This window comes from Scyliorhinus torazame, chromosome X, assembly GCF_047496885.1.
Source record: "Scyliorhinus torazame isolate Kashiwa2021f chromosome X, sScyTor2.1, whole genome shotgun sequence".
NCBI lineage: Eukaryota > Metazoa > Chordata > Chondrichthyes > Carcharhiniformes > Scyliorhinidae > Scyliorhinus > Scyliorhinus torazame.
Genome location: NC_092738.1, coordinates 6,915,846 through 6,943,001, shown reverse-complemented (window position 1 = coordinate 6,943,001; position 27,156 = coordinate 6,915,846). Strand labels below are relative to the sequence as shown.

The following is a 27,156-nucleotide window of genomic DNA, read 5'->3' as shown; positions in this document are numbered from 1 at the left end:
TGAGATTCTGGGGACTGGGTTCAATCCCGGCCCCGGGCCACTGTCTGTGGAGTTTGCACATTCTCCCCGTGTCCTGTGTAGGTTTCACCCCCACAACCCAAAAGATTCCAGGTTAGGTGGTTGGCCACGCTAAATTGCCCCTTAATTGGAAAAGAAAATAGGGTACACTAAATTATTTTTTAAAAAGATTGTGGGGACATTACCAGGCTGATTCATTTGATACCCACCCAATATGCAGGATGGTCTCTAAGCAAATACCTAAATATTTTAGCAGAATTCCACCAGTCCCTGGACTAATGAATCGACTGCTGACCTTCATAAAATAATGCACAGAAAGAGGCCATTCAGCCCATGGTGCGTGTGCTAGTGCTTTGAAAGAGCAATTTAATTAGTCCTACTAACCCTACCCTCTCCCCATAGCCTTGCAAGTTTTTTTCCTTTTTTAGTAGAGATCCAATTCCCTTTTGAAAGTTACCATTGAATCTACATCCCCTGCCGTTTCGAACATTGCATTTGAGATCATAGTTCCCAGCATTTTTTTAAATCTCATCGTCCCTGGCTTTTTGCCAATTGCCTTAAATAGGTGCCCTGTTACTGATACTCCCCGTGGAAACAGTTTCTCCCTATCTACTTGCAGACTTTATTGAGGCTGGTTGAATATAGCTAAGGTCACTTTGGGCTATTTGTACAAAGGTGGCCTATTATTTTCTCTGCCAATTTTACATTTTTTCCTGTCCCACTCTTTGGGTTCCCTCCACTCCAGCATACTGAGTAGAAAATGAGCTGGCAATCTGCTCAACGGGTTTAGCCAGTTCTGTTCCTAATCTGACTGCTGGGGCACACATCCATGACAGCAGTCAATCTTTTTTTTTCTTGGGTTGTGAGAGTGGTCCATTATGGGGTAAGTAAGATGGTCGCTCTTGCTGCATTTATACTGTGTCTTTACTATAGTAAAACATTTCCAAGTATACAGTATAGGGTATAGGCATAGTAGTTGTTGCTGGACTAATAATCCAGAAGCCTGGAGAAAGATCTGAATATAAAAGTTCAAATCCCCTTGTGGCAGCTAGGGAATCTAAATTATGTTAAATCCACTTTGTTGGAGGCGGCGTCATGCAAAGACACCAGTCTGGGAGCACTGATAACGGCATCTCTTCCGTTCTCGCCGGCCCGATACTCCACAAGTCCGGTGGTGGTGGCGGCTCTGAGAATCTGGGGGCAATGGAAGAGATATAAGAGAGTGGAGGGAGCATCGATTTGGACCCCGATTTATAATAATCATCGATTTGTACCGGGTAGGCTGGATGGTGGATTCCGGAGATGGCAGAGGGCAGGAATTAGAAGGATGGGGGAATCTATTTATAGATGGGAGCTTTCCCAGCTTGAAAGCCGAATTGCCAGCAGGGAACTGATTTAGGTATTTGCAGGTGCGAGACTTCCTGAGAAAACGGGTGCCGGCCTTTCCGCTGCTGCCGCCACGGGGGACACAGGATAGGGTAGTGTCCGGTACCTGGGTGGGGAGGGGAAGGTATCGGATATTTACCAGGAGCTTTCGGAGGCGGAGGAAACTCCGGTGGAGGAGCTCAAGGGCAAGTGGGAGGAGAGATAGAGGCGGGTCCATGGGCGGATGCCCTAAGCAGGGTTAATACCTCATGTGCCAGCCTGATACAGTTCAAGGTAGTCCACCGGGCATACATGACTGGCGAGGATGAGCAGGTTTTTCGGGGTAGAGGACAGGTATGCGAGATGCACAGGAAGCCCAGCAAACCATGTCCACGTGTTTTGGGCATGCCTGAAGCTGAGAGGGTTTTGGCAGGGTTTTGCTAAGGCAACGTCCACGGTACTAAAAACACGGGTGGTGCCGAGTCCGGAGGTAGCGACCGGAATGTCTGAAGATCCGGGAGTTCAGGGGGCGAAAGAGGCTGACATCTTGGCCTTTGCCTCCCTGGTAGCCCGGAGACGGATATGATTACTGTGGAGGGACTCGAAGCCCCGGAGTGCAAAGACCTGGGTTAGTGACGAGGCTGGGTTTCTCAGTCTCGAGAAAATAAAGTTTGCCTTAAGAGGGTCAATGGTCGGGTTCACCCGGAGGTGGCAGCCGTTCGTCGACTTTCTCGGGGAAAATTAAAATGTCAGCAGAAGCAGTATTCCAGGGCGGGGGGGGGGGGGGGGGGGGGCGGTGGTTGAGAGGGCCGGATTATTATTTTCTGGTTGGGGTGTGTGAAGATTGGGATGGGGGCGGGGGGAATGTTTATTATACCATGTTTATGTCATTGTTAGTATTATAACAATTTTCAAATACCTGAATAAAAATATATATTTTTTAAAATCCATTTGGTTCACTAATGCCCTTTAGGGAAGGAAATTGGCTGTCCTCACCCAATCTGGCCTGTATGATGCTTAACTGCGCTCTGAACTGGTCTAGCAAGCAACTCCAGTTGTATTCCAGAAGCCACCTTCTCGAGGAAAATTAGGAATGGATAATAAATGCGAGCCTCGCCAGTTGCCCACACCCATGTTCTTTTTCAAAAAAAAACATCAAATACTGAACAATGTAGGAACTAGTCAGATGGGTGACCAAAGTGTGGTCAAAGTAGTCTGTTTTAGAGTGTCTTAGTGGCGGAGAGGCTTAGGGAAGGAATTCCAGAGTTTAGGAACCCAGGCAGCTGTGAAAGTATGGCTACCAATGATGAAGTAGGTATGTGCAAGAAGCCAAGAGTTGGAATCCTTAATGTCATAAAACTAATCACAGTAAATGAGAGAGACTAGCCTACTGATGCTTATAAATATTCACAGGCTGACTTAATATGCGCAGAGTGATGCTGTCCCCAAAGGATCTTGTTAGTATTCCAACATTTGTAGTTTAGTTCAAAAATGACGCTTGGGAAATGTGCCACAATTTGCTACAGTCTAACTTATTTACATATTCCTTCTATCTTTGGAGTTTAATGAAACTGCTTGTTTCTCAACACAACTGTTTGTAATTGATTGCAACATCTGTCAACTCTTTCTGTCCATTTCCAGCCACTGTACACTGATCAGCATATTCATGAGCTGTTTTGCAGGTCAGCATCATGGCATGCATATTAAAGAGACATGCTCGTGAATATGGATGAGCCAAGGAAGAACACTGCAGTTCAACAGAGAATCCTATCTCAAATACTTTGAATATTTTTTAAAGTGCTAGTCGTGGCGTTTGCTGGCCCTTCTGGACCTGTCCTGAGTACGGTTTAGTGTGACCACAGCACAATGTGAGGTCAACATTTGATCAGGTGACTTCATTGATGGATAAATAATTAAATTGCAACAACCTGCTCGAAGTTCTCACATCAGGATATGACTTTGGCCAATGTTCCTTTAAACTTGCCTCTCTCTTCTACTCTCCAAATACCTTGTCTTGCCTTCTTTCGCCTCCCTGCATCTTCACCATGTTCAAATGCAGACTCATCAGAGGAGTACATTAATATTCTCCAGCGGTTAGATGGTAGAAGGCCCATTGCTTTCCTTCATTTCTATTAATGACTTTGGTGCATAGGGGCACAATTTCAAAATTTGGAAGTAAAGCAAATTGTGAGGAGGATCGTAATAGAGGCTGTTGGAATGGGTGGAATGAAGGGATGCATTCTGGTAGAATGAGGAGAGGTAGTAAACAAAAGGGCACAATTCTAATGGGTGTGGGAACATCTAGGGAATATGTGCACCAATTGTTGAAGATGGCAGGGCAGGTTGAGAAAGTGATTTAAAAGACTGATAATCTTAAATTAGTTTTCAGTGTAATTCTTAGCTCAATCAGAACTGTCTAACAAGTGTTGTCCAATCAGAATCGCGTCTAATGGGCTCTTCTCTTTGGATGTTCGCACCAGGCAGAGTACAGACTACCCAACCCAGCTGTGCTGGCACAACTCAAAACATAGTATCCAAGATTATCAGTCGGGCTCATAATGTACTTGCACCTTACACGTGCTAGAAGCTATATATGTTCCACACATAAGGGCCTGCCCTTTGCAAACAGAAGGAGCATGTCCACGCATTGCACCTTTTTCAACTAAAGCTTGGGGACAGCTGTTCCTTAGTTCATTCCTCATGGCAATGCATCTACCAATCAGAGTCCACATTCTAACCAATCAGTACTCTTTGGGCAGCACGGTAGCAGAAGTACAAAAGCAGAGGAAATAAATGCTGAACTTACACCAGTCCTCAGACTAATTCCAATATTGACTGAGATTTGGTTCATATTCTCATCAGAATGTGATTCTGCCTCTATTCAGTTTAATGAACGGGAAAATCCTCGGTAAATCAGGAAAGAATACTTAGTACTGACTGGAGCAGACATGAGGGAGCGTTCTGTTGAACTGAAGTGCTTAATGTCCTGGCTGTCTGCTAGAAGTGAGAAAATGCTTCATTCTCAGTGCGGAGATAACTCTTGGATTGAGTCAGCCCTAACAAAAACTTAGTAACTTCAATCTTGAAACTCCAGCTGATTCCCAACTTCAATTTTGTGGGGAAAAAGTTTCAGTTTTCATTCGCCCTTTGTGTGAAGAAGTGCTTCCTGGCCTCCCCTGAATGGCCTGGCTCTACGTACTAAGGCTAGGCCCCCATGTTTTGGACTCCAGAGACTCCTCTGTCCCCCACCCCCAATCGTATCAACTCAAAAAGAACAAAGAAAAGTACAGCACAGGAACAGGCCCTTCGGCCCTCCAAGCCTGCGCCGAACATGCTGCCCGACTAAACTAAAATCTTCTACACTTCCGGGGTCCGTATCCCTCTATTCCCATCCTATTCATGTATTTGTCAAGATGCCCCTTAAATGTCACTATCGTCCCTGCTTCCACCACCTCCTCCGGGAGCGAGTTCCAGGCACCCACTACCCTCTGCGTAAAAAACTTGCCTCGTACATCTACTCTAAACCTTGCCCCTCGCACCTTAAACCTATGCCCCCTAGTAATTGACCCCTCTACCCTGGGGAAAAGCCTCTGACTATCCACTCTGTCTATGCCCCTCATAATTTTGTAGACCTCTATCAGGTCTCCCCTCAACCTCCTTCGTTCCAGTGGGAACAAACCGAGTTTATTCAACCTCTCCTTATAGCTAATTCCCTCCATACCAGGCAACATCCCTCTCTAAAGCCTCCACATCCTTCTGGTAGTGTGGCGACCAGAATTGAACACTATACTCCAAGTGTGGCCTAACTAAGGTTCTATACAGCTGCAACATGACTTGCCAATTCTCATACTCAATGCCCCGGCCAATGAAGGCAAGCATGCCGTATGCCTTCTTGACTACCTTCTCCACCTGTGTTGCCCCTTTCAGTGACCTGTGGACCTGTACTCCTAGATCTCTGACTGTCAATAATCTTGAGGGTTCTACCATTCACTGTATAAGCGCCTTTTATTATTTTAAATATGAATGATATCACCCCTCCATTTTCTATATTCAAGGTAATAAGAGCTTACTCTATGCAACTTGCCCTCATCATTTATCTCTTATTCCCAGAATAATTCCGGCAAGTCTGTGACAATTACTTCAGATGTTGTTTGATCGACACAACTGAAACATCGCTTCCTTCCTGTTGTATTCCATCCTCCTGGAGGTCAGGCTATGATGGTTTGGATTGGGTAAGAGATGATCACAATCCTGTCCCCACAGTGTACCAACTTAAGTCAAAGAAACTAAAAGGTTTCCTGGCCAGAGACTGTTTCTTAATTGTTTTGTACACTAGTGAGATTCCCAGTATCTTGCGGGCAATGGTGGAGGAAAAATACAAATCTTGGAAGTCTGAAATAAAATCACAATGCTGGAAATGCACAGCAGGTCAGAAGGATTCTGTGGTGAGAAAGGGGTAGGTTATAGGTTGAAACTCATCATTGGGAATATTCTGGGTCTTCCCCAAAACGTTCTCTGCTTTTCAAGCATTCCTTGGTTACCTTTCAGGTGAAGGAGGGGCGGCACAGTGCTTAGCACTGCTGCCTCACAGCTCCAGGGACCTGGGTTCAATTCTGACTGGTGTTTGCACTTCTCCCCGTGTCTGCGTGGGTTTCCTCCGGGCGCTCCGGTTTCCTCCCACAGTCCAAAGATGTGCAGGTTAGGTGGATTGGCCGTGTTAAATTGCCCATAGGTGTCCAAAAGGTTAGGTGGGGTTACTGGGTTAAGGTGGAGGAGTGGGCCGAGGTGCAGACTCGATGGGCTGAATGGCCTCCTTCTGCACTGTAGGAATGCTATGAAAAAATGAATACAAATGACAAAAGAAATTCAACTTCCTCCCCAGGACCATCTTTGTCTATTTACAGCTCACTGAAGTCTTCATTTAAACATTTGTGAGGAAGAATTTGTAAACGCGAGCATCACTGCTTCAGACTTTTGAATTTGTTTTTGTTTTAAAGGAAAGGTCTCACTGTCAACACTTGCTGTTTTTTTAAAAATCAGACTGCTGTAGAGAATCATTATAAACATCAACACCCGTTTGAACTTTCTCTACTTGTTAGTTTTTTAATTGTTTGTTGTTTAAACAGTGAGGTTTGATGACATCATCAGGGACACTCCTGGAGAATTACTGACTTGAAGATTGTGTGGGAACAAAACGCAGGTCAGTTGATACCATTTACTCAGGTGCTTCGCCTTTACTTTTCAATATGTTAATTTATTTCACATCACGTTGGCCTCCGTAACTCCTCCAAGACGATATGCGCAGATATTGCCATCAGCAGTCACTTTTTTTTGGGTGGGGGACAGAAATCTGGAATCAAAGTTAGTCCTATTATTAGCCGACTGGGTTTAAAAAAACAAAACACATTTCCTGATGATGAGATTCCACCTTGCCAGTTCTCTCTCTCTGCTATTGCACAGTACATGGTGTAGGTTTGACATAACATTCAAGATCAATAAACGTTCCAGGTCCCAATGGCAGGGGAAAGGAAGTTTGGTTGACTCTATTTTTATTTAAGAGCAACCGCATCGATCAACCACCATGCCTGGAATTTGCCCATTGATGATCTGTTGCTTGTCGTTAAAGTAAAGCATGTTGATGGGCGACATTTTGGTTGGTGTACAGCAGGGTCCTGCTGAGCCCTGTACATTGGCATGGTGCACCAAGTGGGTATGTGGGTATTTCTGCATGAACATGTATTCGCATTGACCGGAGCAGTAGTTGGCTTTGTACCGTTTCGGAGCAATAATCCAGTCCCAGCCAAAGGCTTCAAAATCAACTGTTAACGGGTAGCGGCAACAGCGTGACTCTGTGGAATGTTCATCACAATCTAGCCCCAAGTTTCGCCGGGTACGTTTATTTGTTTCTGCCACTTTGACTTCCAGGAATGGTTGCTGTTAAAATAAAAATAAACATTGGAGTATATTGATAACCCATCCTAATGCTACCATAATTCTAAATCCACTCTGCTACAGTGGGAGAAAGCAAAATATAAATTCCAGTTACAAAATGTCTTAATTTCCTCTGTTAGCTGCAGGAAGCAAACGTCGTTAAAATTGAGATACTCTTAACGGCCATTTTAAATACATGGTTAGGTTCCGGAGATTAACTTTTAATAGATTGCCAATATGCACAAACCCAGCAGCTGCGATAAATGTTGACATTTGCATCCTCCTAGCTGCCAGTTTAAATGCATTGTTAACATTCACTTTCCTAGAAGTCAGTTTAAATACATTGAGAAAAAAATCATTAAATCCCAACGGCAATTTAAATGTCCAAAGCAAATTGCTGTAGATTCTGGAAATTTGAAACCGAAACAAATGTTTGTTTCAATGCAGCTCCTTCGTCACAACACAATATCTTGAATGTGCAGTTCCTTTTTATTGTTAAAATTCACATTCCTATTGTCATTTTATACGCTTTAGTACAATTCACATCGCCCAGCAGCCATTTTAAATGCATTGCTGAAATCCATATATGCTTAATGGACATTTTAATTTATTGTTCAAATTCATATTCCCATACATCCAGCAGTCAGTTTAAATGTGCTGTTAGAATTCACATACAGTTCGTAACCATTTAAGATATATTGTTAACATTTTAAAGCTCCTAACAATCACTTACCCCTCTAGACTGGGGGGAATGCAGTTCCCAGCCTGCATGAAGGGGAGACTGTTCAATTCGGTTTTCTCATTCTGTTTTCATGAGTAAAAGGAAATTGTAGTGGTGCACCTAGCTGCTTTCCCACTGCTGTACCTCCTATGAGGATATGCATTTGCTCTCCACCATGTAGATTAGTGAATAGGACTGGTCAGATGAGACCAGGTTTACACTTCTAGTGGCGAGCTGTAAATATTGTCATTCATTGCCTTGCCATTGGCTTGGGTGAGCTAAGTTAGGTGCGACAGCTTGCTCATGCAAAATAGCCACTTAGGCAATGACATGCAGGGTGCCTGTGGAACTGTACTTCACCATGAGTCAATGTCTTCAGGAGTGTCGGGCAGTGAGTGTGTTGTAGTGATGCACTTGGAGACATCAAGTATCAGTACAAATGAGAATCGAACATATTGTTTAAACAAGGAATTCTCTAGCAGTTATGAGGAAATAAAGAACTTGCATTTATATAGCGCCTTTCACAACTTCAGGCTGTCCTAAACCGCTTTACAGCCAGAAATTACATATTTGAGTTGTAGCCATTGAAGCAATGTTTAAAAAAAGCAGCAGCCAATTTGCGCAAAGCAGGGTCCCGCAAACAGTAATGTGATAAACGAACAGGGCGTCTGCTTTAGTGAAGTTGGATTTACTCACTGATGTACCATCAATGACGACAGACGAGAGTCGGAAGAGTAAACTGTGGCTTTAATCAGCTAAAAGACACCTGTTTGCAGCCGGTCCCAGAATGAGGGCAGGGCTGGAGGTTAGCCAGCTTTATACTTGAGCCCGAGGGGCGGAGCGAGCAGGGACAAACCCAGACATGTAACAAACAGTAAGAATAGTAAGTACAATATAATAGTGGTTCACCACATTCACCCCCTGTTAAAAAAGAATCCGGCGGGTTGAAGTGGACGGGTTGAATTAGAGATCGAGTCTGTCGGGGGCTTTGACCTTCCGCTGTGATCGCCACAGTCCCAGCTGTGGTGAGGACATTGGTGTCGGATGAAGTTGAGGCCTGCGTGTCCAGGAGCGTGTCGTCTTCCGGATAAGTGGCAACGGAGGGAGACGGTGTAGAGTCGGGGATAGTGGTGATGGTCGCTGGGGAACCTGCGGGTGCCAAGTCCCGAAGGGAGACTGTGTCCTCCCGCCCATCATGGTGTGCCACGTAGGCATATTGGGGGTTAGCATGTAGGAGACGGACCCGTTCGACCAGGGGATCCGACTTGTGACTCCTCGCATGCTTCCGGAGGAGGACGGGCCCTGGAACCGTCAGCCAGGACGGGAGCGAGACCCTTGAGGTGGACTTCCTGGGGAAGACAAACATCCTCTCATGACTAGTCACCTTGGTGGCGGTACACAGGAGCGACCGGATGGAGTGGAGCGCATCGGGGCTTTGGCAATATCTGTTCTGATGCGGTTGAAGGCAAGGCGGGCCTCAGCCGTCAGGGGAAAAATGGTGGATTTAATGAGTGAGCGGGCCTTGTCCGCATAATTGGGGACCCACTGGGAATAATAGGAAAAGAACCCCAGGCATCTCTTCAGGGCCTTGGGGCAGTGGGGGAGTGGAAGTTCCATGAGGGGGTGCATGCGGTCGGGATCGGGCCCTAGGACTCCGTTTTCCACAACGTAGCCAAGGATGGCTAGGCGGGTGGTGCGGAAAACGCATTTCTCCTTATTGTATGTTAGGTTAAGGAGCTTGGCGGTGTGGAGGAAATGTTGGAGGTTAGCGTCATGGTCCTGCTGGTCATGGCCGCAGATGGTGACATTATCCAGATACGGGACCGTGGCCCGCAGCCCGTACTGGTCAACCATTCGGTCCATCTCCCATTGGAAGACCGAGACTCCATTGGTGAGGCCGAAGGGGACCCTGAGGTAGAGGCGGCCATCTGCCTCGAAAGCAGTACATTGGCGGTCCTCCGGGTGGATAGGGAGCTGGTGGTACGCGGACTTCAAGTCAGTAGTGGAGAAGACTCGATACTGCGCAATCTAATTGACCATGTCAGATATGCGGGGGAGAGGGTACGCATCGAGCTCCGTGTACCGGTTGATGGTCTGACTGTAGTCGATGACCATCCGGTGCTTCTCCCCAGTTTTGACGATCACCACTTGGGCTCTCCAGGGGCTAGTACTGGCCTCTATGATCCCTTCCCACAGGAGTCACTGGACCTCCGACCTGATACAGGTCTTGTCCCGAGCACTATATCGTCTGCTCCCAGTGGCGACGGGCTTACAGTCCAGGGTGAGGTTAGCAAAGAGCAGGGGTGGGGCGACCTTAAGGGTCAAAAGGCTACAGGCAGTGAGAGGGGGCAGGGGTCCATCGCACTCCAAGGTAAGACTTTTGAGGTGGCATTGGAAATCTAGACCTAGTAGTGGGGCAGCGCAGAGTTGGGGGAGGACGTAGAGCTTGGAATTTTTGTACTCACGCCCCGTACTGTAAGGGTTGCGACACAGTGCCCACGGACTTCCATGGAATGTGATTTGGAGGCCAGGGAGATTTTCTGAGTCGCGGGTACAATTGGGAGGGAGCAGCGCCGTACCGTATCTGGGTGAATGAAACTCTCCGTGCTCCCGGAGTCGAAGAGGCAGGTCGTCTCGTGGCCGTTGATCCGGACGGCCATCATGGATTTAGTGAGGTGATGAGGTCGAGATTGGTCGAGGGTGATGAAGGCGAGCTTCGGAGGGTGGGTGGGCTGATCGAGGGTAGCGGAGGCCACCGTACGATCTGGTGAGCAGGGGTTCCAGGAGGCGGAGGGGTGATTCCAAGATGGCGGCCCCCACGGGTCGCACGTGGCGGGTGGCGTTGAAGATGGCGGCCCCCACGGGTCGCATGTGGTGGGTGGAGTCGAAGATGTCAGCCCCCACGGGTCGCACGTGGTGGATGACGTGGAAGATGGGGGTGGTCCCCGCGGGCTACACGCAGCGCTGCTGGGTTTAGAAACAGGTCGGGCCTGGCAGACTTTAGAGAAGTAGCCCTTCTTCCCGCACCCGTTGCAGATCGCGCACCTCGCTGGGCAGCGTTTTCTGGGGTGCTTACCCTGGCCACAGAAGTAACATTTCGGGCCTCCGGAGTTGGCGGGCCGCTGCACGGCACAGGCCTGCTGCGCCCCTGGGTTGGGTGATGGCAGCGCCCACGACGTCCACGAGGTGTAGGCATCCATGTTATGGAAGGCCACTTCCAACGAGTCCGAAAGCTGTACTGTGTCTTGGAGGTCGAGTGTACCCCCTTCCAGTAGGCACTGGCGGATGTAATTAGATTTTATGCCTGCGACATAGGCGTCCCGGATCAGCAATTCGGTCTGCTTGACAGCCGATGCCACCTTACAACTGCAGTTCCAGCCGAGTACCCGCAAGGCGCCCAGAAATTCACTTGCGATTCTCCAGGGCGCTGTCGCCTCGTGGCAAGGAGATGCCTAGTGTACACCTCGTTGACTTCCTTAACATACTGCCCCTTCAACAGCGTTATCGCATCCTCGAATGAGGTAGCGTCTCTGATAAGAAGGAAAACTTGCGGGCTCACCCGTGAGTTGAGGACTCTCAGCTTGTGGGTCTCAGCGACGACGGCGGCGGAGGAATCAATGTAAGATTCGAAGCAGCTTAGCCAGTGTTCAAACGTGGCAGTGGCGTTGGCTGCTTGGGGGTCCAGCTCCAGGCGATCAAGCTTGAGTGCTGAATCCATCTTAAAATTTTAGCTGATTAAATTGATGTACCATCAATGACGACAGACGAGAGTCGGAAGAGTAAACTGTGGCTTTAATCAGCTAAAAGATACCTGCAGGCAGCCGGTCCCAGAATGAGGGCAGGTTAGCCACCTTTATACTTGAGCCCGAGGGGCGGAGCCAGCAGGGACAAACCCAGACATGTAACAAACAGTAAGTACCATAAGTAAGAACAGTAAGTACAATATAATACAGTGGTTCACCACACTCACAAAGTCACCATGAGAGCTCATTTTAAACCTCCTGCCCCACAACCTTCGAACAGTGCTTTCCTTTGGCATAACATGTGACTATTCCATTCCCACAGCGATCATCACTGTAGCCTGACACTGAGATTGCTAAATTCAGATGTTTTCTGCAGTTAACATTTTCGTTGAAGTTGGCAGAAATCTGTTTGTCTTTTTCCCTTTCCACTAAGTTCTCAGTCCAACAAAAAGATATAACATTTGAAAAACTCGTATTCTCTGAGACATCTGCATCCCTCCCCAACAGAACTGTGGTGTATTTGCATCATATAGACTGAAGCCGTTCAAGAAGGCCACCATTTTCTGTGGGATATTCGGGGTGGGATGACAAAAATTGCTTGTGAAAGGCTGTTCATGCCTTCTTAGCAGCCCTTCACAGAAAGATTTAGCAATTTTCCCCCAGTGGGGTAATTAAAAGGATCAGGTAGAAGTTAACCAAACCACTTGAGTTGGGGTTAATTCAACAGTGGAGCAACAAAACCTTTTGGCAGAGTGTGTGCACAAAATGAATTCTGCTGTTGCCACATTGGTCCAGGAGCTTTAACTGTGCTCCACTCACCAGCACTTTAATCAGCTGATTTCCCTCCTGGATACTTTAAACCGACAGCACAGCAGTATTCCATTTAAAAAGCTCAGCGTGCTGTTTAGCCTCTCTCTCTCCAATCTCCTTTTCATGAAGTGCATTCCAAATCATGACAACATATTGCATAAGCATTTCTCGCCTCCTATCCCCTTTGGTACTTTTGCCAATTATTTTACATTTGTGTCCTTTGATTACCAACCCTCCTGCAAAAAAAAAAGTCTTTTATTTCAGCATTGGTGATCAGTAACATGCTTGCGAATCACCAATCACATACTCTATATATGTGTGATGTTGTTGAAACTTGAGAAACCTGTATCTCCTTGATACAGAAGGCTTAAAGTGAACAGTACTCACCAGCCCCTTCTCCCCATTTCCTGGAGATGTGATAGCCAGGTCGTTGCCATTCATATCAAAGGCGTTGATCTCTATGCCCCAGTTGGTGTGAGGTTGCTTGAACCAGTTCTGCAGCACATGCTTAAAGTCGATACTTTGCCAGCGCCCGTTGCGGGAGTTCAAGTCTATTTTTAAGGATCGGATTCGCGAGTGCCTGCTGCCCTTCTCCGTCACAGGTTTCAGCCTGAGGATCTGCAGATACACGGTGGAGGTGTGCAGGACTGGACGCAGGTATACCCACAGGTGAGCTCGCACCACGTTTGTAAATGTTATTTTGGGGCTAAATTTAAAAAAGCAACATTTTGGGCTCCCATCCACTTGGACACAGGGTTCAGCTACAAAAAGAAAATCAAAGAAGTAATCATAGCCAACTAGAATCATAGTATCTCTACAGTCCAGAAGAAGGCCATTCAGCCCATCGAGTCGGCACCGACCCTCTGAAACTAATACATATCTGATTGGATATCACTCCGAGCCAAGCATAGAATTTTATGCAGTTTTATTATTTACAGGAGAACGGTCTTCATCTTAAAGAAAAATGCCATCTTTAGTAGAAGTGTCAGGTAGCTGATTGCAAAGGTTTCATCTGACCTAAAATACAGCATACACTCAAAGTAAAGAACGCAATTGTTATACATTTATGTCTCCATGTGAACATGCGGAGTACAATGTCAGAAAATTGAATTTCCAAAGTATTAAAATTGAAGCTGTTCCTTCATCCGTCTGCTGTGGTGCATTATGGAAGGCTAGTTTGGTTGCTGCTTCAGTTCTGCTTGGCACAAACCTTGCTCATCAATCAAATGGATACTTCTCTGAAAAGTGGATTCAATAATTTTGAGCCACAATGGTGTGTAAAGAAATAAAGTCCAGACTAACAATTCGCTAGGGTTATTCTGGATGGCCTGATTTATAAAACCCACCTTCAGAAATGCCAGTGAAATACAAAATGATTGTAGAGACACTGAAAAGTGGCTTCAGTTTCAGTGCCTTGGGTCGAAAGTTACAAAATATTCCAGTTTTTTCTGCAATACCTGTTATCAGTGACACCAGTGCAGTGGATGCACTGGCCATCAATCTGACTGGAGAAATAGATCTGAAGTTATCTGCTCAGCCTCATTTATGGAGACGTTAATCACATACACAGCTTTTCCACAACACTTCTACATTGCTCTAAAGAGGTCACGTCAAGATAGTTTTGGGCTCAATTAGGTTCAGCTACTGTGGAGCTGAGCCACACAGACCAGGTTCTAGGTTTTGAACCCTGGTCTATGTTAACATCACAGCCAGGTTGACGATAGTGCAAGTGTAACCCTTGACCATCGTCATAGAGTTTTTACAGCATGAAAAGAGGCCCTTCAGCCCATCATGTCTGTAATGGTCATCAAGCACCCATTTACTCTTAATCCCATTGTATTCCCAAGCTACAGAGTTAGGTTCCCGCTCCTTACTCCAGTGAGTCCCAGTAGAAAACACATACATCTAAAAGTAGGTTCCATCTTGGCTATGATGTCCTCCATGCATCAATAATCTGCTAACATTCAGTGGTTATACACATGGACTCTTGGCAAGGTATTGAAGAGTGTTCGGTGCGCCAGGAGCAGTATCCCAACTAAGAGTTGCACCTTCGAGAAAGGGATATGGTGTGAATAGGAAATTGCTCCCCATCAAATCTCATTACGTAGAGCTTGTGATGTAGATCAAGCCTTGTTTCCTTATGCTCAATGTCCCTCAAACTGCAATCCGGTTATTGCCGAGTCCAACTGAAATACATGTTCAGATTTTAATAGTGACACTTGACACATTGATATGATATGTTATGTTGCCCTATTATGTATTTTCTTTTCTTCCCATGTACTTAATGATCTGTTGAGCAGCTCGCAGAAAGATACTTTTCACTACCTCGGTACACGTGACAATAAACAAATCCAATCCAATCTATTCTCAAAACAAAAGGATATTCTATGTTGATTATTTTTTATTCTAACAAACGATTCTGATGGCTTTTTGTTGAGCTAGTCAGAAGAAAAATTATGGTCAACCCTTGATCAGAAAGCAACACATTCACTTCCATCGTTTCAATATAATCTCCAACTCATTTTAGGCAACGCCACAGGTCATAAAGCTATATGCATAGAAATAAAAATATTGTCTGCCTGCACTCTGATCAACTTTTTTCGTTATAAGTTCCCATGTTTTGTGAGGGCCATGAAGAATCCAGCACGAGTTTGTAGAATCAAAAGAAATAACTTTATTTCCAATGACTTATATACAACAGCAGCAGTACTCCACCACTGCTCTCTCCTCTCTCGCGGGTTTCTCACTGGCCAGCCCTATTTATGCCGGTGACTGCTAATGATTTCTCCGCCCCCCTCAGTGGGGAAGCTCATACTCACTAAGGATTGTGGGTAGTCCCCAGCCAGTAGTAATCAGGCAGGTTATGACATCCCCCCCCCCCCCCCCCCCCCGCAAAGTCCAAGGAATCCACTGAAGACCCTGGTGAAGGAGGGCGTCGGACTCATTCTGCCGCAGGCACGAGGCGCTGGATCAGGCGGCGTGTCACGAGAAGAAGACCGGCGTGTAACGAGAAGGAGCTTCTGCGATGAACGGCGTAACAGTTGTACATCCACGGGCCATGGGACCGAGGACTCCCCCCTCAGAGGAGTCCTGTGCCTCCATCTCGGAGCCTCCGTCATCTCGGCGTCTCTATCTCCACGCGATTCTGCAATGACCTGTGCAGGCTTCGAGTGCGGCACCAGAGGAAGATCGTGAGGAATACTCTCCACTGTGTCTGGTCTCTGTGGCTGTAGAAATGAGTTCCAGGGGCAGGGAATCTTTGGAAGAGGCGGCCTTGTGGACCGAACGAGGTTGTGGACAGTGCGGAAGGATGTTACAAGTTACAGAGGGACATAGATAAGCTGCAGCGCTGGGCTGAGAGGTGGCAAATGGAGTTTAATGCAGAAAAGTGTGAGGTGATTCATTTTGGAAGGAATAACAGGAAGACAGAGTACTGGGCTAATGGTAAGATTCTTGGCAGTGTGGATGAGCAGAGAGATCTCGGTGTCCATGTACATAGATCCCTGAAAGTTGCCACCCAGGTTGAGAGGGTTGTTAAGAAGGCGTACGGTGTGTTAGCTCTTATTGGTAGAGGGATTGAGTTTCGGAGCCATGAGGTCATGTTGCAGCTGTACAAAACTCTGGTGCGGCCGCATTTGGAGTATTGCGTGCAATTCTGGTCGCCGCATTATAGGAAGGATGTGGAAGTATTGGAAAGGGTGCAGAGGAGATTTACCAGAATGTTGCCTGGTATGGGGGGAAGATCTTATGAGGAAAGGCTGAGGGACTTGAGGCTGTTTTCGTTAGAGAGAAGAAGGTTAAGAGGTGACTTAATTGAGGCAGACAAGATGATCAGAGGATTGGATAGGGTGGACAGTGAGAGCCTTTTTCCTCGGATGGTGATGTCTAGCACGAGGGGACATACCTTTAAATTGAGGGGAGATAGATATAGGACAGATGTCAGAGGTAGGTTCTTTACTCAGAGAGTAGTAAGGGCGTGGAATGCCCTGCCTGCAACAGTAGTGGACTCGCCAACACTAAGGACATTCAAATGGTCATTGGATAGACATGTGGACGATAAGGGAATAGTGTAGATGGGCTTTGGTTCCACAGGTCGGCGCAACATCGAGGGCCGAAGGGCCTGTACTGCGCTGTAATGTTCTATGTTCTATGTACATGCTTGCGCTGGAGATGACCCTGGGCTTGTACCTGATAAGAGATACGGCCCGTTCAGCGAAGGATAATGCCAGGGACCCACTGGGCACCACCAGCAAAATTCCGAACGAACACTGGGTCACCGGGCGCAAACTGCCGAATCGGCCGATGCCGAGACAATCCCTGTCCCTGCCGCTCTTGTGTGTGGCGTACTTTTGCGCCAATGTCTGGGAAAACCATACTAAGGCGGGTGCAAAATCGCCGGCCCATTAGGAGTTCCGCAGGAGCTACCCCAGTCACTGCATGGGGGGTGGTCCTGTACGTAAACAAAAAGCGAGCCAGTCTCGTGTCCATTGATCCGGAAGACTGCTTCTTTAGGCCTCGTTTGAATGTCTGGACTGCGCGCTCTGCCAACCCATTTGAAGCCGGGTGGTAAGGGGCAGTGCGGATATGGCGGATGCCGTTCATCTTCGTGAACCTCGCAAACTCCTCACTCGTGAATGGAGTGCCGTTATCCGTGACCAGCACCTCGGGGAGGCCATGCGTACTGAAAGACAAACGCATCATCTCAATTGTTGCGCAGGACGTTGTGCCTGGCACCTTGTGTACCTTGAGCCATTTAGATTGGGCATTGACTAATAAAAGGCACATGGATCCCTGAAAAGGGCCTGCGAAATCTGCATGCAAGCGTGCCCAAGGCCGCCCTGGCCATTCCCAGTGATGTAGGGGCGCGGCCGGCGGAAGCTTCTGATGCTCCTGGCAAATGGAGCAGTTTTGGGCCACCTTCTCAATGTCGGTGTCGAGGCCTGGCCACCAGACATAACTCCGGGCCAACATTTTCATTTTGGTCACACCTGAATGCCCATTGTGCAAGTCTGTTAGTATCAGCTCCTGGCCTTTTTCCGGGACAACCACACGCGTCCCCCACAAGAGGATGCCGTCTTCCACGCTGAATTCTGACAGCTTGGAGGAAAATGCCCGCAACTCGCCTGGGAGCTGTCTATGCTGCCCACCATACAGGACTATGTGCCGAACCTTTGACAGGACTGGCTCCGTCTGGGTCCACTCACGGATCTGTGATGCCGTGACAGGCAAGGTGTCCATAAAATTTAGGGTTGCAACCACCTCACCGGTCGTGGGGGTCGACATGGGGCCGGTCGATAAAGGCAATCGGCTCAGTGCATCGGCATTTGCTATCTGCGTTCCTGGTTTGTGCTCCAGAGAATACGCATAGGCAGCGAGCAACTGAGCCCAGCGCTGGATCCGTGCAGAAGCAATGGGCGGTATTGGCTTATCCTCTCTGAAGAGTCCCAGCAGGGGCTTATGATCAGTCACGATAGTGAAATGGCGGCCGTACACGTACTGGTGGAAGCGTTTCACCGCAAAGACCACTGCCAGGCCCTCCTTCTAAATCTGCGCGTACTTTCTTTTCCACTGCAGTCAATGTGCGGGAGGCGAAAGCTATCGGCCGCTCGGCCCCGTTCTCCATCTTGTGGGACAGGATGGTTCCAATACCATACGGGGATGCATCACACGTGATCAAAGGCTTTCCAGGATCATAGTGGGTTAGTAACCCAGACGACGACAATTGCTGCTTTACCCGCCGGAAAGCGGTTTCTTGCGGCTGACCCCAAACCCAGGTGTGGTTTTTCTTTAGCAGCAGGTGTAAGGGGGCCAGCGTAGTTGCCAGATTGGGGAGGAACTTCCCTTAATAGTTTACGAGACCGAGAAAAGAACGAAGATGTGAAGTGTCAGTCGGGGCGGGGGCCTGTTGAATCGCGCGCACCTTCTCTGCGACGGGGTACAAACCTTCGCGGTCCACCCGATAACCCAGGTAGACTACTTCCTTCGCCTGAAAGATGCACTTTGCGCAACGTAAACGGACTCCAGCCTCCGAAAAGCGTCTTAGGACAGCCTCCAAATTTTCCAAATGTACCTGCTCCAACGTCCCTGTGATCAAAACGTCATCTAAGTAGACAGCAACTCGTGGTAAACCTCTCAAAATGCCCTCCATGACGAGTTGAAAGAAAGCGCAGGCAGAGGATACTCCAAAGGGCAACCATGTATATTCATAAAGGCCCCTGTGTGTATTAATAGTTACATATGGCCAGGAGGCAGGGTCCAGCTCCAACTGCAGGTAGGCGTGACTTGTATCTAATTTTGTAAACGAGAGTCCGCCTGCAAGCTTTGCGTAGAGATCCTCTATGCGGGCATTAGATATCGGTCGAGTCGGGAAGCCGTATTCACTAAGTTTATAGTCGCTGCACAAGCGAACCGTGGCATCTGGCTTCATTACAGGTACAATTGGTGCTGCCCAGTCAGTGAAACGGACGGGCCTGATAATACCTAAGGACTCCAAACGAGTGAGCCCCCCTTCTACCTTCTCGAGCAAGGCATAAGGCACCGGGCGCGCCCGGAAATAGCGCGGCGTGGCTCCTGGTTCAACCTGGATATGGGCTACAGCCCCTTTTATCTTCCCCAAACCGGGCTGGGATACATCTGGGTCCTAGTAACTCCGTCAACCCTCCAGAACCTGTTTGAAGGATGTGCTGCCACTGCAGTCGCAAATGGCGCAACCAGTCCCGACCCAACAGGCTGGGCCTGTGGCCGTGCAACATATGGACAACATATGGTGTCCATAAACCACAGGGGTCATCGTAGTTCCAGCAATATCCAATGGTTCCCCGTGTAGGTGGCCAACCATCTGGTCTGTATAGACTTCTCAATTTCTCTTCATAGGTCAACCCCACCATCTCAGAGATTCATCTGGTGAACATTTGTTACACTCCCTGTATGGCAAATACATCCTTCGATAAAGAGACCAAAAATGTACGTAACTTAGTCTTACTTCGGTGGTCGGTCAGTTAATGGAAAAGGTCCTGAGGGATAGGATTAATGACCATTTGGAAAGATGCAGCTTAATCCGGGATAGTCAACACGGATTCGTGAAGGGTAAGTCTTGCCTCACAAATTTGATTGAATACTTTGAGGAGGTAACTAAGTGTGTAGATGAAGGTAGAGCAGTTGATGTCGTATACATGAATTTTAGTAAGGCGTTTGATAAGGTTCCCCATGGTCGGCTCATGACAAAAGTAAGGATGCATGGCATAGAGGGAAATTTGGCCAATTGGATAAGTAACTGGCTATCACATAGAAGACAGAGGGTGGTGGCGGATGGAAAATTTTCAGACTGGAGACCAGTTACCAGCGGTGTACCACAGGGATCAGTGCTGGGTCCTCTGCTATTTGTGATTTTTATCAATGACTTGGAGGAGGGGGCTGAAGGGTGGGTCAGTAAATTTGCTGATGACACCAAGATTGGTGGAGTAGTGGATGAGGTGGAGGGCTGTTGTAGGCTGCAAAGAGACATTGATAGGATGCAGAGCTGGGCTGAAAAATGGCAGATGGAATTTAACCCTGATAAGTGTGAGGGGATTCATTTTGGTAGAAAGAATTTGAATGCGGATTACAGGGTCAACGGCAGGGTTCTGAGGAATGTGGAGGAGCAGAGAGATCTTGGGGTTCATGTCCACAGATCTCTGAAGGTTGCCACCCAAGTGGATAGAGCCGTGAAGAAGGCCTATAGTGTGTTAGCGTTTATTAACAGGGGGCTTGAGTTTAAGAGCCGTGGGGTTATGCTGCAACTGTACAGGACCCTGGTGAGACCACATTTGGAGTATTGTGTGCAGTTCTGGTCACCTCACTATAGGAGGGAAAAGGTACAAAGGAGATTAACGAAGATGCTGCCTGGTTTGGAGGGTAGGCGACTTAATTGAGGTGTATAAGATGATGAGAGGGATAGATAGAGTGGACGTTCAGAGACTATTTCCTCGGGTGGATGTAGCTGTTACAAGGGGGCATAACTATAAGGTTCAGGGTGGGAGATATAGGAGGGATGTCCGAGGTAGGTTCTTTACTCAGAGAGTGGTTAGGGTGTGGAATGGACTGCCTGCTGTGATAGTGGAGTCGGACACTTTAGGAGCTTTCAAGCGGTTATTGGATAGGCACATGGAGCACACCAGAATGACAGGGAGTGGGATAGCCTGATCTTGGTTTCGGACAAAGCTCGGCACAACATCGAGGGCCGAAGGGCCTGTTCTGTGCTGTACTGTTCTATGTTCTATAACACTCCAGGTGCAGTCTAACCAAGCTCGATACAATTTTATCAAGAGTTCTTTACTCCTGAACACATCCTCTTGCAATAAAAGCTAACGTACCATTTGCCTTCCTAATTTCTTGCTATACCTGCATGTTAACTTTAAGTGACTCATGAACAAGGACACCCAGGACCCCTTGGCAATCGACACTTCCCAATCTCTCACCATTTAAGGAATACTCAACATTTATGTTTTTCCTACCAAAGTAGATAACTTCACATTTTTCCACATTATATTCCATCTGCCATGTCCTTACACTTCGTCTGTGTAAATGTCCTTGAAGCCTCTTTGTATCCTCCTCACTCTCATTCCTAGCTAGTTTTGTGTCGTCAGCTAACGTGGAAATATATTTTGTCCCCACTTATATAGATTGTGAATAGCTGGGGCCCAAGAACTGATCCTTGTGGTGTTCCACTCGTCACAATCCACCAACCCGAGAATGACTTGTTTATTCCCACTCTCTGTTTTGTTTTCGTTAACCAGTTTGCAATCCATGCCAGTATATTGCCCCTAATCCCACGTGTTCTAATATTGTTTACTAACCTCCTGTGTGGAACCTTGGCAAAAGACCTCTGAAAATCCAAATGCACCACATCCACGGGTTCCCCTTTATCTATCCAGCTAGTAACATCCTCAAAAAACTCCACCATGTTTATCAAACGTGACTTCCCTTTCATAAATCCATGTTGTTTCTGCCCAATCCTACCATCACTTTCTAAGTGTCCAGTTATCACATCTTTGATTCGAGCATTTTCCCTACGACTGATGTCAGGCTAACTGGCCTGTAAGTTTCCTGTTTTCTTTCTCCCTCCGTTCTTAAATAGTGGGGTTGTATTTGCTTCCTTCCAATCTGCAGACACTGTTCCAGAATCTATAGAATTTTGAAAGATGATCACCAATGCATCCATTATCTCTGCAGCCATCTCTTTCAACACTCTGGGGTGTAGCTCGTCTGGGATGTAGATCGTCTGGGATGTAGATCGTCTGGGGTGTAGCTCGTCTGGGATGTAGCTCGTCTGGGATGTAGATCGTCTGGGATGTAGATCGTCTGGGGTGTAGCTCGTCTGGGATGTAGATCGTCTGGGATGTAGATCGTCTGGGGTGTAGCTCGTCTGGGATGTAGATCGTCTGGGATGTAGATCGTCTGGGGTGTAGCTCGTCTGGGATGTAGATCGTCTGGGATGTAGATCGTCTGGGATGTAGATCGTCTGGGGTGTAGCTCGTCTGGGGTGTAGCTCGTCTGGGATGTAGATCGTCTGGGATGTAGATCGTCTGGGATGTAGCTCGTCTGGGATGTAGATCGTCTGGGCCAGGAGAGTTACCAACTTACAATTTCATTACTTTCTCCGCTTGTTTATTAATATTTATTTCTTTCAGATGCTAAACCTTGCCCTTAGTTCTCTAGTATTCCTGGGAGGTAGTTTGCGTCTTCTTCTGTGAAGACAAACTATTTGTTTAGTTTCTCTGCCATTTCCTTATTTCCCATTCTAAATTTTCCAGTCTCTGCCTGTAATGGGCTCACGTTTGTCTTTCTTTATGTTTCTGGCTTGTTTACTTTCACTATATTTTGTCTTTTCCGTTTCTTGGTCCACCTTTGCTGAATTCTACCCTCTGGTTTACTACTTTTTTGGCAACATTCATAGAATCCCAACAGTGCAGAAGGAGGCCATTCGGCCCATCGAGTCTGCACCGACCCTCCAAAAGAGCACCCTGCCCCATACCCACAGCACTGTAACCTAACCTGTATATCCCTGGACATAAAGGGGCAATTGATCGTGGCCAATCCACCTAACCTGCACATCTTTGGACTGTGGGAGGAAACCGGAGCACCCGGAGGAAACCCACGCACACACGGGGAGGATGTGCAGACTCCGCACAGACAGAGACCCAAGCCGGGAATCGAACCTGGGACTCTGGCACTGTGAAGCAACAGTGCTAACCACTGTGTCACCTTTATAAGTATCTTCTTTTGATTGAATACAATCTTTAACTTCTCTTGTTAGCCATGGTTGGATCACCTATCTTGCTAGGTTTTTGTGCCACAAAGGAAAGTAAATTTGTTGTAAACTTTGAATTAATTATTTAAATACTAGCTTTGGATGCTGTATAAACCACTCTCTCAACCTGTCCTGCCACCTTCAATGTTTTATGCACATATACATCCAGGTTCCCCTGCTCTTAAACCCTCTTTAGAATTATATCCTTTATTCTATACTGTCTCTCTGCGTTCTTCCTATCATAATGAATCACTTCACACATCTCTGTATTAAATTCCATTGCCACTTATAGCCCAATCTGTTTGTGTCCTCATTGAAGTTCTACGCTATCCTCCTCACAGTTGATATTACGTCCAAGTTTCGTGTCATTTCTGCAAATTTTGACGGTTTGCTTTGTACACCAAGGACTAGGCCATTGCCACCTTTCACCATACCTGGGTAGCATCTTCTTCCTTGGTAAAGACAGGTGCAAAGGATTCATTTAATATCTCAGCTATGCCCAATGCCTTCATGTGTAAATTTTCTTTTTGGTTCTTACACAGCCTCAATCTTCCTTGTTACTATCCTATTTCTGTTTTTATGTTTATAGAAGACTTTTCGATTCCCTCTTGTAGTAGCTGCTACTCTCTTTTCTACAATTGCCTTTTCACTTCCCCTCTGAACATTGAATACTCAGCCTGATTCTCAGTTGCATTATCCATCTGACATCTATCATAAGCACACTTTTTCTTCATCTCTATCTCTTTTGTCCTAAAGGGAGCTCTGAATTTGTTTGTTCTGCCTTCACACTGGTTCATCTGGGCGATTGAAGTTGGCTTTCCCTCAGTTAATTATTGTTTACTTTGGATTATTCCTTGTCCTTTTCCATAGTCAACCTAAACCTTATGATACAGTGATCACTGTTACCTAATTGTTCCACAGGAATATTTGATCCACTTGGCCCACCTCCTACCCAAGAAACTAGGGGCTGGTTTAGCACCGGGCTAAATAGCTGGCTTGTAATGCAGAACAAGGCCAGCAGTGTGGGTTCAATTCCCATACCAGCCTCCCCAAACAGGCGCCGGAATGTAGCAACTAGGGGCTTTTCACAGGAACTTCATTGAAGCCTACTTGTGACAATAAGCGATTATTATTATTAGGGGCTGGTTTAGCACAGGGCTAAATAGCTGGCTTTTAAAGCAGGCCAAGGCAGGCCAGCAGCACGGTTCAATCCCCGTACCAGCCTCCCCGAACAGGCGCCGGCCGGTATGTGGCGACTAGGGGCTTTTCACAGTAACTTCATTTGAAGCCTACTTGTGTCAATAAGCGATTTTCATTTCATTCACCAGGTCTAGCTGTGCCTCCCATCTTGTTGTACTGGAAACATACTGCTTTAGAAAACTTTCTTGCCCTGCTCTGCCCTTTACACTACTAATGTTCCAGTCTATATTCGGATAATTAAAGTCCCTTGTTATAACTATTCTATAATTATGGCACCTCTATGGAATTTTCTTGCAAATCTGTTCCTCTACATCCATCCCCATAGCTAGTGGCCTGCAGACCGCACCAAGGAATATAATAGCACTGTTTTTGTTCCTTAGCTTTAGCCAAATAGATTTTGTCCTTGCCCCACTTTGGGACATCCTCTCTCTCTTCTTAATCAATGCTGCCACCCCTCCCTCTTTCCTTCCTGAACACATTGTATCCAGGAATATTTAATACCCAGCCCTGCCCTTCCTTGAGCCAGGTCTCTGTTATCAGCACAATAGCATATTTCCACAAGGCAATCTGTGCATATAACACACTAATCTTATTTACCACACTCTGCATTCACATACACGCACTGGAACCCAAAATTGGAATCTATTACTTTCTCCCAAGCTCTCAACCCAACTAATAACTTTCTTTTTCAACTTAGTCTGCTCCTATCGAATATGGAATTATTCCCATCTCTAGTACATTATCCACCTTATTCAACGATCTTCCCTCCATCATAAGACTAGATGTGGGGATGTTCACTGATTATTGCACAGTATTCAGTATCAGCCTCAGATACTGAAGCAGTCCATTTTCAAATGCAGCAAGACCTGGACAACATGCAGGCTTGGGCTGAAAGTAACAAGTTACATTTGAGCCACATAAGTGCCAGGCAGTGACCATCCCCAACAAAAGAGGGAATCTAACCATCTCCCATGATATTCAATGGCATTACAATCACTGACTTCCCACCAACAACATCCCCGGGGTTACCAATAACCAGAAACTTAACTGGCCCAACCATATAAATACTGTGCCCAATGGAGGACAGATGTGGGAAGTGCTCAGGATGCCCGGCGAACCATGCCCATATGTTTTGCTCGTGCCCGTCACTGGATGGGTTCTGGAGGGGAGTTGCGAGAACTATATCTAAGGTGGTGAAAGTCTGGGTCAAGCCAAGTTGGGGCTAGCATTATTTGGAGTAGCGGACGAGCCGGGAGTGCAGGAGGCGAAAGAGGCCGGCATTCTGGCCTTTGCGCCCCTGGTAGCCCGGCGAAGGATCTTGTTAGTGTGGAAAGAGGCGAAGCCCCCCCAGTGTGGAAGCCTGGATAAATGATATGGCAGGGTTTATCAAGTTGGAAAGGATAAAGTTTGCCTTGAGAGGGTCTGCGCAGGGGTTCTCCAGGCGGTGGCAACCGTTCCTAGACTATCTCGCGGGGCATTAGATGAAGTTCGGTCGACAGCAGCAGCAACCCAGGAGGGGAGGACATCTTTTTTTGCGGGGAGGGACGGGGAAGGGGTTTTTTTCTGGGGGGCATTTGAGCAAGAAAATACATAAATGATCCAGAAAACTGATATGTACGGGAGAAATCTAATGTACAAAGTTCTGTATTATATTGATTTGCCATGTTTATGTCTTGCTATGCGAGTTTTCTTTTCTTTTTGTTACGGGGGGGCGGGGGGGGGGGGGGGGGGGGAGGTTGTTTCTATGGTTGAAATTTTTGTTTAAAAATTCTTAATAAACATATTTTAAAAAATAAAAAAAAATACTGTGCCCAACCATATAAATACTGTGGCTGCAAAAGCAGGTTCGAGGCTGGGAATTCTGCAGTGAGTAACTCAACCTCTTCACTCCTTATTCTACAAGGCACAAGTCAGGAGTGTGATGGAATACTCTCCACTTGCCTGGATGAGTGCAGCTCCAACAACACTCCAAGAAGCTGAATACCATCCAGGACAAAGCAGACCACTTGATACACACCCCATTCACCGCCGATGCACAGTGGCAGCCTTGTGTACCAAAAACAAGATGCACAGGAGCAACTCACCAAGGCTCCTTTGACAGAACCTTGCAAACCAGGGACTTCTACCACCTAGAAGGACAAGGGCAGCAGGCTCCTGGGAACACCACCACCTGCAAATTCCCTCCAAGTCGTACATGATCTGGACTTGGAAATATATCGCTGCTCCTTCACTATCGCTGGGTCAAAATCCTGGAACTCCGTTCCCAGTGGCAGTGTAGGTAACCAACACCAGATGGACTCCAACGATTCAACAAGCGGAGTGCTGCTCACCACCACCTTGTCAAGGGTGATTGGGAATGGCCAACAAATGTGGGCAAGGGTGTGAAAGACTATCAGGGGTTAGGCAAGAATGTGGGGTTGAGGTTACGATCAGATTAGCCATGATCTCATTGAATGGTGGAGCAGGCTCGATGGGCTGCTCTCAATTTGTGTGATTGTGAACCTGCTTCGAATTCACCTGATGAAGGAGCAGCGCTCCAAAAGCTTGTGATTGCAAATTAACCTGTTGGACTTTAACCTTGTGTTGTGAGACTTCTTACTGTGCGCACCCGAGTCCAGCGCTGATATCCCACATCAACCCTCACTATGTATGTATGTTCAAAAGAATTTTAAAATTACATCCTCCCACTAATGGTGGTGCTATAGCTCCTCTTAGCTTCTCAAATGATCTGGAGGAAGGTATAGGTGGTCTGATCAGCAAGTTTGCAGATGATACTAAGATTGGTGGAGTTGCAGATAGCGAGGAGGACTGTCAGAGAATATAGCAAAATATAGATAGATTGGAGAGTTGGGCAGAGAAATGGCAGATGGAGTTCAATCCAGCCAAATGCGAGGTGATGCATTTTGGAAGATTTAATTCAAGAGCGGACTATACGGTCAATGGAGGAGTCCTGGGGAAAATTGATGTACAGAGAGATCTGGGAGTTCAGGTCCATTGTACCCAGAAGGTGGCAACGCAGGTCGATAGAGTGGTCAAGAAGGCTGTCATGTGAGAGTACCTTTAAGACATGGATGTTTAAG

At 46.9% G+C, this 27,156-nt stretch overlaps 1 protein-coding gene and 1 long non-coding RNA gene across 3 annotated transcripts in view; one reads left to right on the top strand and one right to left on the bottom strand.

Moving 5' to 3' along the window:
* Positions 1–795: 795 nt before the first annotated feature.
* On the top strand, positions 796–26,628 carry LOC140405524 (uncharacterized). The gene is made up of 5 exons (XR_011938628.1): positions 796–901; positions 5,494–5,615; positions 6,510–6,583; positions 19,462–19,674; positions 25,980–26,628. It is a non-coding gene; the product is annotated as an uncharacterized lncRNA (long non-coding RNA).
* Positions 6,460–27,156, bottom strand: part of LOC140405523 (growth/differentiation factor 11-like) — a 421,047-nt gene continuing 400,350 nt past the window's right edge. The window contains exons 2-3 of one of the 2 annotated variants that reach the window (XM_072494076.1): positions 12,976–13,349; positions 6,460–7,317 (exon numbers count right to left, since the gene is read on the bottom strand). In XM_072494076.1, the coding sequence (XP_072350177.1) occupies positions 6,937–7,317; positions 12,976–13,349 (755 nt within the window). In that variant the 3' untranslated portion in view covers positions 6,460–6,936. Of the gene's footprint in view, positions 7,318–8,047; positions 8,324–12,975; positions 13,350–27,156 lie in introns of those variants that run through there. The other variant, XR_011938627.1, reaches the window with a different exon arrangement.